We start from the raw sequence: 14,165 nt of genomic DNA on the forward strand, positions 1-14,165 counted from the left end.
TATGATTTATGATTATAATGTGAAATATAAAAAGTATTTTATTATAAAAGAAGAATTGAACCATGGGAATTAAGGCTGTATTTATTTTTTAAGATTGAAACTGGAACTGAGAGATTAAAATTGAGTATTGTGTTTGGTGATTAGAGATTAAAACTAAAATTTTAGTTTTGAAACACAAAATTTTAATCCCTTCAGTACTTTTAAAAAGTAAAAACATAAAAGATTAAAATTTCTATAGATGGAGGTTAAAATTTTAATAACATTTCTTTCTAAAAATTCTCTTATTTAACTTTTTTAAATTTTAAATTTACACAATCAAATATATTTTATGTGAAACATAATATAAAACCTCTCGGTCTCAGTCCCTTTTCTAAACTCAGCATAAAAAAACAAAATGTGGTTTGAACCCACGATCACTGGTTGTGAAAGACTTGCATGAAAATAAAAACCAATTCAATAATTTTTATATAAATAAAACAAGTCATAACTATTTTTTAAGAGGAATGCTAGGAGGCCAGGAGAATTTGTAATGTATAGTTATCAATTAGTCATCATTAATATTTTTAATAGTGTGAGATGACATTTAATAGTATAGAATTACTCATTTTTTTTTATGGTTAAGTGCCGGTCAGATTTCAATAAAAGTTCTCCTAGACTTTCTCATTTTTTATTTATAAAATATTTGAGAGATTATGGCCTCATTCTCGTAATAAAGCTCAGCCATAGTGTGCATGACTTGTTGAGTGTTTAGAAATGATGGTTCACGAAAACGCTAGAATCTTCACAGCCATCCCTACACCCTGAAAACAATAGAGAACACTACAAGAAAAAATCCTGTCGCCACGCTTTTTTTTGCGATACTTTAAAAGCGTGGTGTAAAAGAGTCAATAAGCACGCTTTTATTATGTAGTTTTGGTATCCTTCATCTCATTTTGGTGTAGTTATGTTATCCTTTAGTTGATATCTTTCATTATGTGCTCTTGTGACCTTGTAAGGAACTGTAAATTATCTGACATTCAATTTAATTTTTTAAGGATCTTCTTGTACAAATTTTTTATCTTTATTTAGGTTTATCATAGATTTATTTGTAATAAGCTGAAAGTAATTTTCGGATCATAAGTTGAAAGATTAATCTTTCTGTTTCAAGTACTCTATTGTGAAGGCAAATTAATAAGCAAAACTGGTTTCATCATTTGTGATTATATATGTCATATATATTTGAAATTCTTTTGATAGCATTTCAATCATGAAAAAAAGGTTTAATTGTTGTCTATGCTCTCTAATGCGAGTAATTGAGGTACCCAGATTTTAAAAATTAGAAATTCTTAAAATTGAATCAACATGATTCAATTCAATCATGGTTTGACACTGTATATATATTATTACTGCAGCCTAAACTTTTTTCCAGTAAATTCAAAACCAACCTTGATAAAATCTAAGCGCAATATGTGTATATAATAAACCATATTGAGTGAAAGATTGAGAAAAGTGGATTTTGTCCCTATATTGCGTTTGATTCTGTTATCATTAGAAGTTGTTCCATTTTCAGATATCTCCTACTTCTATGTTTATGTTCCTATTAAATCTTGTTTCAATAAATTCTTTTATGTATGAGTTCATTGTCTCCATAATTACAACATAAATAATTTCCTGGTGACTTGAACTTGTATAAGGTACAGTACAGTTGCTTTGATTTTTTTCTCATAGAGGAAATTTATTTTTTGGTACTTTTTAAAAGTAAATACCAAACATGCTTTGATTTTGATTTAGGAAGCGATTAGTTGTACACATGTGCATATCTTTGTTGGATTCTCATTGTGTGTTCCAAATGCCACAACTGCTGCTTTGGTTGGTCAAAGTGGCAGTGGCAAGTCAACTGCGAATGTTTATTAGAAAAATTCTATGATCCTGATTCTGGAGAATTACTGACAGATGGGGTCAACTTAAAGAATTTCCAACTTAGATGGATAGGAAAACAAATTGGTTTGGTTAGCCAAAAATTTCATTGACAAGTTGCCTCAGGTATGTCAGTATTCAAATTTCATTGCTCTTTTTTCTTTTAAGTTTTTAATTATGTTTGGTTAAGATAAATGAAAGTTTATTGTTATGTTTTCAGAAAATTGATACATTGGCAGTGGCAAAAGCAAAGAATTGCCATAGCAAGGCTAATTTTGAAGAATCCGAAAATTCTGCTTCTGGATGAAGCCACAAGTGCATTGAATGCTGAATCTGAACGTGTTATTCAAGAAGCCTTAGGAAAAACCATGTCAAATAGGCATTGTCTCTTTCAGACTGATGATCCAGATTAGGTAGAATGGCTGCCATTGTCACTTTTTGAATTGTGTATAGACATTTTTTATTTGTTTTATTCAGTTTTTTCTTGTCACAAAATAGTTTAGCTTCTTGTTCAACAAGTTTTGATATAAACTATCAAAAAGAAAGAAATAAAAGGCTATTGATGTTTTTGATGCAATTACTACTAGTTTTTTTTACAGTTTTTGGAGTACATTGGAATATACATGAATGCTCATATTAGGATTTTTTTGTAATTTGATAAAGATATAGGTCATGCTTTTAAAGCGTGGCAATAGGTTCACGTCTAGACACATAAATAAAAAAGGTGTGGCAATAAGTTGATATATAGGCACGTTTTTAAAAACGTCACAGTAGGTTTGTTGCTAGGCATACTTTTAAAGCATAGCAATTGGTCACCACCAACAGTAACATTTTTTTTCACCCAAAAAGCACCGCCAGAAAGTAAGCATGACAATTGATTCCAAAAAGCGTGGCCATATAGAATTAGCCACGGTTGATCAAGTGACCTTTTAAAAAACATGGCAGTACATCAAAAAGCATGGCTACACTTTTTTCAGCTTTTCGAAAACACTTTTGGAGCATGTCAAAAATCATATTTACTTGTAGTGAGAGATCAAACAAGCTGAAGAAGATCAAGATTATTGGAAAGATAATATAGAGGGTTAAGTACGGTTTTAGTCTCTAAGTTATAGGTCGAAAATTTTTTCTATCTCCAACTTTTTTTTTTGCATACAAAATCGCCTTTAAGATTAAGCTTAGTTTTAAAATCGTCACTCAGACCAAAATACCCTTCTCCAATAAACCTTCTTCACCAAAATACTTAATTTCGCTTCTTCTTTTTTTTTTTTCATCACATCATTAGCAACAACAACAATAGAATCAGAAGCAGAAACAATGTAATAAACAAAAGAAACAAAAACAGAAGAATCAACAATGTAATTAACAAATAAACAAATATCAAAGAACCAGAAACAAAAGGATCAATAATGTAATAGAAGTAGAAACTAGTACTAAAAAATCAACAATCTGTATTTCAAATATCAAAGAATCAACAAAATTACAAAAGAAAAAACGAATTGAAACCCTACGGAATAACGGTGAGCGAGCGAAGAGGAGCAGAAACGGCGATGCGGTGCACGACATCTTCTCTCGCTGATCTGCTGGCATCGACATCGAACACTAGTGCAGAAGCAAAAACACCGTCCTCTTTCGTCGGCATCGTCGCCACCTTCCTCTTCCCTCTTCTTCTTCCTCTCCCCCTTTTTCTTCTTCTTCACCATGGTTCTCTTTCTCTCTTTCTCTCAACTTCAAATATTTTCTTTCTCTTTTTATTTTATTTTATAAATTTTTCATCAGTAATTTGGTTCAAATTTTTAAAATTTAAATAAAAAAAATAATGTTAAAATTAAATTAAATTTTAGAGATAATTTTATATATAAAAAAGATTAAAGATAAAAAAAAATTTCGACGTGAAGCTTGAAGAATCAAAGTGATGCATAACTCTAATATAGAAGTGATAATGAAGATGCATGTTGATTGTTGAATTGATGGCCAAAGCAAGCAGCGAATGGAAAATAAAGATCTTGTGACGGGAATACCAGGAAGATTGCATGGGGACCATTATTTAAAGTTTGAAGTTTTCTTCCGATGGAGAGAGGCACAGCTGCACAAGCACAAGGACTAAACAGTCAAATTGCTGGTTTGTCCTCTTGCGTTGGTGGTATGTGTCGGCCATGTGGATGAGGCTATGCATGACATATATATATATATTTAAATATTTTATATAATTAAAAAAATAAAAAATTTAATTTATATTTTAATTTTAATAAAATATCATTATAATTATAAAAAAATATTTTATATTTTATATATATGTTGTGTATTTTCTGTATTCATGTCACAGAAAAAACAAATTTTGAAATGTATATTTGTTTTGTTTATAATTTATGTTTATACCCTGACCCAATGATAAGGCCCAGGTCCAAACGAAAGGCCCAATCCAAAGGATTGAGCCTCGCCCTACACCGACCTTCGCCCTACGAAGTCGGTCCCTACCACGACTTGCTCTAAAGAAGTCGGGACGAAGATTAGCTGGCAGATAAACACCCATTCAAATGAGTAACTGCCCCTAAAATCTCTCTACCCACTTCCTGGAGCCATATCTCGATAAATGGACGGTTATCCACCATAAATAATGGAACTACACCAACGGTGGTTATGGGTTTACCACTATAAATACACTGACACTTCTCATGTATCTCAGAAGTCCCAATACTCTCTAGACCTGCTTACCCCCCTTGCTGACTTAGGCATCGGAGTGTCTTTGCAGGTACCACCCCCCATTCACTCGTATTCACAAGTCGAACGGAGGCCCTGAAGACGCGAATTCGCCCGAAGGCTTCCCTCCATAGACGATAGGGCCAACCCAACGAGTCCAGCCCAATAATCTCCGGTTATCCATCGTAACATTGGCGCCGTTGCCGGGGACCCGAGAGATCAACCAGTAATGGCGGACAAATCACCGGAAGACGGTCATACGGCGTCCGATTCCGAACAGGAAAACCTGGACACCGGAAACAACGACGCGATCCCAACTCCTCACCAGGAGGCCAGCGATCAACATCGAGAAGGCACCTCTGGGTTTAGAAATCCAAAGGTAAACTCCTCGGATGGACGAGAGTCAGGAAAGGAAGGGCCACCCCCACACAACCGAGCTAATGGGGTTGGTCCATGGCCACCAAGGTCGTTTGGAACAGTTGGAACAGGGGTTAGAACGACAACGAGAGGCGGAGCGAAATCTCAGGGAAGAGATAGAGCGACGAAAAGAGTTAGAGAAAAAACTCTTAAGAATAGAATCTTCTCTGAAAAGTCGGAACTCCCGTGGCGACCGAGAAGAGTCGCCCCTGGGAGGAGAAGATCCGTTTAGTGAGGACATCATGAGGGCAAAAGTTCCAAGAAACTTCAAAAGCCCTGATATGAACCTCTATGACGGAACCACTGATCCGAAGCATCACCTAAGCAATTTCAAAAGTCAGATGTATCTGGCTGATGCTTCTGATGCAACTCGCTGCAAAGCTTTTTCGACTACTTTGTCAAAAGCGGCGATGAAGTGGTTCGACAGCCTCCCGCCGAGGTCAGTCACCAGTTTTGAAGACCTCTCAAGAAAATTCTTGATGAGGTTCTCCATCCAAAAGGATAAAGTAAAACATGCGCCGAGCCTCCTGGGAATAAAGCAGGAGGTCGGAGAACCTTTGCGGGACTATATGGAAAGGTTCAATAAAGCATGTTTAGAGATTCAGGACCTGCCCACCGAAGCTGTCATCATGGGGTTAGTGAATGGACTTAGAGAAGGTCCATTCTCACAGTCCATATCAAAAAGGCACCCCACTTCCCTGAGCGATGTACAAGAAAGAGCAGAAAAGTACATCAACATGGAGGAAAATGCCAGACTACGAGAGCCGAGTTGGCGACCTGGGCATTCCCACTCTGCAAAAGAGAAGGAAAGAGAGCCCAAGAAGAAAGAAGAACTTGGTCTCGACAGGCCAAGGAAATATCACTCTTATACTCCTCTAAAGGTTTCCATGGTGGATGTATACAGAGAGATCTGCAACACCGAAAGGCTGCCACCTCCCAGGCCCATTAAAAATAAAAAAGGGGGGAGTCGCAGCGACTACTGTGAGTACCATAAAATATATGGTCACTCAACAAATGACTGTTACGACCTTAAAAATGTGATAGAAAAGCTGGCCAGAGAAGGCCGACTTGACAAATATCTCATAGAAAGGTCGGACAATCATGGGAAGAGAAAGCGAGACGATGCGGATAGAAGAGACCCACCACCGCAGACTCCGGAGAGACATATACATATTATCTCAGGCGGGTTCGCGGGAGGGGGACTCACCAAGTCCTCTCACAAAAGACACCTCAAGCGAGTCTACCAGGTCGGAAGCGAGTCACTCGACCTTCCTACCATCTCATTCACAAAGGAGGATGGCCAAGGAGTAATCCCTGGACACGATGATCCAGTGGTAATAACTATGATCCTAGCTAATGCCCATCTCCACAGAACCCTAGTAGATCAAGGAAGCTCGGCGGATATCCTTTTCAAGCCCGCGTTTGACAAACTGGGGCTGGATAAAAAAGAGTTAAGAGCCTACCCCGACACCTTGTACGGGCTAGGCGACACGCCAATAAAACCACTGGGATTTCTACCCCTCCACACTACCTTTGAAAAGGGGGAAAAGTCCAAAACTCTGAGCATAGACTTTATAGTCATCGACGTGGGGTCAGCATACAATGCCCTAATCGGCAGAACTACCCTGAATCGACTCGGAGCGGTGGTGTCTACCCCCCATCTCTGCATGAAATTTCCGACACCTGCGGGAATAGCAACAGTGCGGGGAGACTAGAAGTTGGCAAGAAAGTGCTACAATGAAAGCCTGAACCTGAGGGGAAAAGGCAAAGAGGTTCACACCATAGAGTTCGGTGGTGCAAGGGCCAAAGAAGAGCTACGACCACAGCCAGGAGAAAAAACTGAAGAAATACAGGTCGGCGAAGAGGAAGGGAAGAATACCAACATAGGAGCCAACCTAGGGAAAACCCTGAAGCAAGGGTTGACTAAGCTCCTAAGAGAAAATTCTGACCTCTTCGCCTAGAAAGCTTCCGATATGCCCGGGATAGACCCTGAGCTCATGTCCCACAAGCTCTCGGTACATCCAGGATCCCGACCTGTACAACAGAGAAGGCGCAAGCTCGGCCCGGAACGAGCCCTAGTGGTGGAAGAGCAAGTACAGGCACTCCTAGAAGCCGGCTTCATTAGAGAAGTTAAATATCCAACATGGCTAGCAAATGTAGTGCTAGTCAAGAAGCAAAATGGCAAATGGAGGATGTGTGTTGACTACACAGACTTAAATAAGGCATGTCCCAAAGACCCTTATCCACTCCCGAGTATTGATACCCTATTAGATTCTAGCTCGGGATATCAATACTTGTCGTTTATGGATGCCTACTCGGGATATAACCAAATCCCAATGTATGAGCCAGACCAGGAGAAGACATCATTCATCACGCCCAGAGCAAATTTTTGCTACGTGGTCATGCCATTTGGATTAAAAAATGCAGGGGCCACATACCAAAGGCTGATGAACAAGGTGTTTGTTTCCCACCTTGGGAGCTTAATGGAAGTCTATGTAGACGATATGCTAGTAAAAACCAAGGAAGAAACCGACCTTTTGGTAGACCTCTCGCAAGTATTCGACACCATAAGGTTACACGGGATGAGGTTAAATCCCGCAAAGTGTACCTTCGCGGTGGAGGCCAGAAAATTTCTAGGATTTATGCTAACACAGAGAGGGATTGAAGCAAATCCCGATAAGTGTAAAGCTATCCTGGAAATGAAGAGCCCGACTTGCTTAAGAGAGGTTCAGCAACTGAATGGCCANNACGAACCAACCCATGAAGCAAATCCTCCAAAAGACGGATGTTGCAGGGAGAATGGTTCAATGGGCAATAGAGCTCTCCGAGTTCGACTTGAAGTATGATACTCAGACAGCAATCAAAGCCCAATGCCTCACCGACTTCATAGCAGAATACGCGGGAGATCAAGAGGAAAGCCAACTACATGGGAACTTTATGTAGATGGATCTTCAAACAAGACAGGAAGCGGTGCAGGCATAATACTGGCCGACGAAAGGGGAACTCAAATAGAGGTATCCCTCAAATTTGAATTCCCAACTTCAAATAATCAGGCAGAATATGAAGCCCTGATTGCAGGATTGAAGCTGGCCGAAGAAGTCGGTGCAACAAAAGTGATGATATACAGTGACTCTCAGGTGGTGACCTCCTAGATAAATGGAGAGTATCAGGCCAAAGACCCAAACATGAAGAGATACTTGGAAAAAACTCTGGAGTATCTAGGGCGCTTTGCGGAGACCGAGGTTAGGCATATAACTTGGGATCTCAATAGTAGAGCAGATGCCCTCTCCAAGTTAGCAAGTACAAAACCAGGAGGGAATAATAGAAGCCTGATCCAGGAAACTCTCCAAGAACCCTCTGTGGTAAAAGCAGAGGACAAACGAGATGTCCTTGAGGTAACCGGGTTAAACCTCGGATGGATGAACCCCTTGGTCGAATACCTAAAATTTGACATCCTCCCCAAAGAGGAAAAAGAGGCCAAGAAAATTCGGAGGGAAGCACAATACTACACTTTGGTAAAAAATACCCTCTATAAAAGAGGAATATCAACACCATTGCTAAAGTGCGTATCGACCTCAAGGACAACTGAAGTACTAGAGGAGGTTCATAATGGGATCTGCGGAAACCACCTCGGAGCCAGGTCACTGGCAAGAAAAGTAATCCGAGCTGGATTCTACTGGCCGACCTTGCAGAAAGATGCCACAGAATTTGTGAAAAGATGCCAACCATGCCAGATGCATGCAAATTTCCACGTGGCTCCCCCCGATGAGCTAATCAGTATAACTTCTCCGTGGCCCTTTGCAAAATGGGGGATGGACCTGTTAGGACCTTTTCCCCAGGCCCCAGGACAAGTCAAATACTTAATTGTGGGAATAGACTACTTCACAAAGTGGATAGAAGCAGAATCATTGGCCACCATCACCGCCCAGAGAAGTCGGAGGTTCCTCTACAAAATTATCATCACAAGGTATGGGATACCTCACTCCATTACCACAGATAATAGAACCCAGTTCACCGACTCTACCTTTAGAAGGCTAGTAGCTAGTATGAAAATAAAATACCAGTTCACCTCGGTGGAGCATCCACAAGCAAATGGACAAGCGGAGGCAGCTAACAAAATCATACTGGCGGGGCTAAAGAAAAGATTACAAGATGCAAAAGGAGCTTGGGCTGACGAGCTCCCGCAAGTTCTATGGGCCTACCGGACGACGCCACAATCCGCCACAGGAGAAACACCCTTTCGACTTGTCTATGGCGTAGAAGCCATGATACCAGTAGAAATCAATGAACAAAGCCCAAGGGTGATCCTCCATAATGAGGTCGGAAATGTACAGGGGCACAAAGAGGAGCTCGAATTGCTCCCCGAAGTCCGAGAGCAAGCCCAGGTAAGAGAAGCAGCATTGAAACAAAGGATGACTACCAGGTACAACAAAAAAGTCATTCGAAGGAGTTTCACCCCAAACGATTTGATCTTGATCAGAAATGACATTGGAGTCAACAAATTGGGGGAAGGAAAACTCGCTGCCAATTGGAAAGGACCCTACAAAGTTAGCGAGGTCTTAGGAAAAGGTTATTATAAGGTGACCGACTTAAACGGCACCGAGCTACCAAGGTCGTGGCATGCTTGTAACATGAAAATGTACTATAGCTAAAAGCGAACTCTACTCCCTGATGTACTCTTTTCCCAACTTCATGATTTTTCCCAAAAATTAAAGGGTTTTTTCTGAAGAAGGGTTTTTAACGAGGCATCATAGTAGAGGCTAAGGGGGGAATAGATCATTAAACCCTTAGTAGCCGTAAAGTACCTTCCCAAATAAATAAAGATCTTTTTTACAATATCTCTTATAAATTCCTTCTCGTTTACTTTTCTATGAAACGCGCCGACTTAAGCTCGACAAAACGTGAAAATCCCATGAACCGACCTAGATGGTCGTCAGGATAAAACGACGAGGTACAAGTCGGTGTAAAGATGTTATAAAAGTTGATCGTGAGAAACTCGGAAACATTCTGACTCATAAGTCGAAATGAAAAACCGAGTAAAAAAGAAAACGCATCGCAAAAATAACATAAGTCATAAAAACTCAATAAAACAAAGTTGAGTATAAGGAATAACAAAAAAGGGATCGAAAAAGCCTAGAAAAAGCTTAAAAGCTATCCTAAAGTCCTTAAAGCGAAAAGGCTCAGAAAGACAGAAAAGCCAAAGAAAAGGTTTTCAGAAAAGATCAAGGGGACTTCGAAAAATCAAAATCAGAAAAGCATGCACACAAAAAGGTAGCTGAAACCTTTATACCAAAAAGGGTATTTTTGTTAAATAAAACCCTTATCCAAAAAATGGCAATTATAAATATTTTTGTTTACGGCCATAAAAGGCCAAGACAAATATCAACATACCACCACCACAAATATAAAGAGTTTAAAAAAAGGGGACCCACAGGCCGGGCCCCATATAGCCAACAAATTTTTAAAGAGTATCACCACCAGGACCGAAGGGAGTAGTCGGATCACCGCCAGAGTCGGGAAGAGAAGTCGGAGCGCCATCAGGACCAGGGAGAGAAGTATCCATAGGAGTCGGAGAAGAGGTGCCGTGATGTCTTGAGGAACTCGGAACATCCTTTGGACGAGGAGGGGACTCAATGATTCTCTGCCCCCGAGTCTTCAAATCTGACTCGGTGACGACCTCGGGAGCTGGGGGATAAACTATGGCACCATCAATAACGACCTTGTCAGGATCCAAAGGAGAGAGATCCAGGTCGGGAGCAAGGACTCCGACCTGCTCCTTAAAAATCCTCCAGGCCTCCTCGGCCCCCTCAGCAATCGAGTCCTCCAACTCGGCGTAGGCAGTCCGAGAGTTCAACAAATCCCTCCTTACAGCCACAAGGTCCTCAAATAAAACTCTGATAACTCTCCTGCGCCTTCTTTCTCAAGCCCTCCTCCATGTTACATTGAGCTTGTAACTTGCTCTCCTTCTCTCGGAGGCCATCCCTCTCCTCCTTCAGTTTGGCGACCTCCTTCTTCAACTCCTTCTCATGTTCCTGATATATGAGAAGCCTTCCCTCCAACTCTTCAACCCTAGAAGTTGAACCCAGAGAGCTAAGAGGAGTCTTCTCAAAAATATCGAGGAACTTGGCACACATCCCCGCCGCCCTGATGCTATCCTCAGCCAGAATAGTGAGGTGGTTCCGAATAGAAACATCATCCATACCTATACGGGTATGGGGGTAGATGAATTTTCGGATAAATGCAGGAGCATTCATCTTAGCCCCACCTTCAAAAGAAGAGCCAGACTCTAAAGCCTTGCGCTTCTTCTTCTTTGGCTCAGGGGAAGGTCGGGGAGGAGGGGACGGATGAGAAGAAGCCGAGGAGGAGATAACAATGGGTTGAGAAGGAGTCTCCAAATTTCGGGAAGAAGGGGGAGGAAGAGGAAGAAGAGAGCTAGTTACCATGGCACCACCGGTTCTGGCGTGAGACCTCGCCTTGGCCTCCTGGACTCTCTGGTAAGACTCATTGGAATTCTTCCTCGCCATCTCTGTAAAAGAAAACAATTAGTAAAACAAGTCGGTAAACTTCAAGTCGGTAGAAACAAGTCGGAAACAAAGTAGATAAAAGCTACCTAGTTGTGTCTGGACAAAAGACGACGACCCCTGGAGAAATTTTTTGGTATCCAGATATGGGCCCTCCCCCATACTTCTCGGAGGAACCCTACAATGGCTGCCTCCACCTCATCCAGATCCTCCAAACCATATTTCTCACAGGGGGAGGCCTCTAACCAGTACAAGGGAAAGCAATGAGAAGAATTCTCATCCAAGAAAAATGGGTGGTGACCCTCTACGGCTTGAACTTTGAAAAAATAATTTTTGAAGTCATGGAAAGATTCATCAAAAAGGGTAAAGACCCTCAGACCTTGTATAGCTCGGAAGGACACCCATTGTTGCTTATTATTCTGCCCACTGAAGGGCTTGGTCATGTGGAAAAGAAAGAAGAAAATCCTCAAAGAAGTCGAAAATTCCAAGGCATGGCTGATAAACTGATAAATTTTCAGAAAACCCCAAGAATTGGGATGAAGTTGGGTAGGTGCAACACGGCAGTGACGTAAAACAACAACCTCAAAATCAAAGAAAGGGAGAAAAATGCCCAGGCGGTTAATCATACTCTCATACATATAAAAGAAATGAGGGGCTGCCTCTGAAGCCCTCCCAAAGCAAACCCGGTCTTCCGGACCCGGGCAAGCAGTTCATACTTTGGCTCATCCTCATCAGAGGTGCAGAGCCGGTGACGAGTGCGAAGGTCAGTAATAAAATTAGTGTCAACCAGAGGTTCCTCTCCTAAGACTATGACATCGACCCACTGAGCAAGAATTTCTACAGAAGACATTTCTTTTCCTAAAAAGGTGAGTGAAACCTACAAAGAAAAAAGAAAAGAAAATCAAAAACATGGTCTCTAAGGGGAATACGGAATCAGAGCCTACGAATCAACTTCTCTCTATCTAAAGAATAAAAGCATGCAAACAGAAAGCACGTCATAAAGAAAAGAAGAAAAGACTAACCTTTATCTGGGAGTAAGGTAGAGGAAGATAAAAGCCTTCAAACAAGGGGTGCTCCACGAACGGATGAGAAGAAGAAAATTTGAAAAATCGTAGAAACGAAGCAACGAAAGAGAAGGAAAGTATTTATAAACACGTTAGGGGCATAATGGTAAAAACGGACGCAGTCATTAATGGGTGCACCGTTACCAAGACAATCCCTACGCAAACCTCTAACGGACGCGACGTTTGATTAGACGTAACTGTGAAAATCAAAAGTCACGAAAAGTCACGTCGGTTTCAAACCATCACGTCGGTCCTCCAACAAGTCGGCTATGACCCCGAGTAGAATACTCGAACCCAAGTCCTAAAAGAAATTGGGCTCAAGTAGGGGCACTGTTCATACTCTGGCCCAATGATAAGGCTCAGGTCCAAACGAAAGGCTCAATCCAAAGGATTGAGCCTCGCCCTACATCGACCTTCGCCCTACGAAGTCGGTCCCTACCACGACTTGCTCTAAAGAAGTCGGGACGAAGATTAGCTGGCAGATAAACACACATTCAAATGAGTAACTGCCCCTAAAATCTCTCTACCCACTTCCTGGAGCCATATCTCAACCTCCCTGAGATAAAGGGACGGTTATCCACCATAAATAACGGAACTACACCAACGGTAGTTATGGGTTCACCACTATAAATACACTGACACTTCTCAGGTATCTCAGAAGTCCCAATACTCTCTAGACCTGCTTACCCACCTTGCTGACTTAGGCATCAGAGTGTCTTTGCAGGTACCACCCCCCATTCACTCGTATTCACAAGTCGGACGGAGGCTCTGAAGACGCGAATCCGCCCGAAGACTTTCCTCTATAGACGATAGGGTCAACCCAGCGAGTCTAGCCCAATAATCTTCGATTACCCATCGTAACAATTTATAACTGCATTCTATATATATTTGTCTGCAGAATAATATTTAGAATTAAATGTACTAAGTGTATTTAAAATATTTTTTTTATTAATACACAGTTAAACACAAAAAATATGCGTATAGAATAAATAAAAATAAATATTATATTTAAATATTAGACACGACAATTAAATAAAGTGCTCATATTTAGATTTATATGATATGCTATATATCGGAAACAAAGGTGGCTCATGCCCATAGTTCACAAGTCTAATACTCTAATCATATAGTATATAGTACGTAAGTAGTTATAGAATTTGTTTTTTTTTTTTTTCCCAAAAAGTCCCGTGATGTTAGTTACGGATGATGAGATTGTTGAATAGAGTAGGTTTGTCTTTAATTTGGTAGGCTTCAATTTCTTCAACCAATTCAGTCTTAATCGTATCTTCAATATGATCTGCCTTCACTCTTTTAATATTCCACTATTTTTTCTTTTCTTTCATAAGATTTCTATTCACATAATCAACGAATCTGGTTCTGCCTGCCTATTTATCTTATTCCCTTTGTTCACTTCACTCCCATCCATTTTCTTTGCCTTAGCTTCTATCAATATTTGCAATTATTGTGTTTCAGTTTTTAGGGAAAATTTAAACACTAACCGAATAAATAAGGTTTTATTAACATACCTCTTATAACAAGTTTCTTATTAATACTACATGTACACAATATA

At 40.5% G+C, this 14,165-nt stretch overlaps 1 protein-coding gene across 1 annotated transcript in view; it reads left to right on the forward strand.

Annotated features, from left to right (window-relative positions):
• Positions 1 to 2,309, forward strand: part of LOC107633927 (ABC transporter B family member 9-like) — a 5,745-nt gene extending 3,436 nt beyond the window's left edge. The window contains exons 2-3 of the mRNA XM_016337515.1: positions 1,771 to 1,884; positions 2,136 to 2,309. Coding sequence (XP_016193001.1) covers positions 1,771 to 1,884; positions 2,136 to 2,309 — 288 coding nt within the window. The remainder of the gene's footprint in view (positions 1 to 1,770; positions 1,885 to 2,135) is intronic.

The sequence above is a fragment of the Arachis ipaensis genome, chromosome B03 (genome assembly GCF_000816755.2).
Source record: "Arachis ipaensis cultivar K30076 chromosome B03, Araip1.1, whole genome shotgun sequence".
In the NCBI taxonomy this organism is placed as follows: domain Eukaryota; kingdom Viridiplantae; phylum Streptophyta; class Magnoliopsida; order Fabales; family Fabaceae; genus Arachis; species Arachis ipaensis.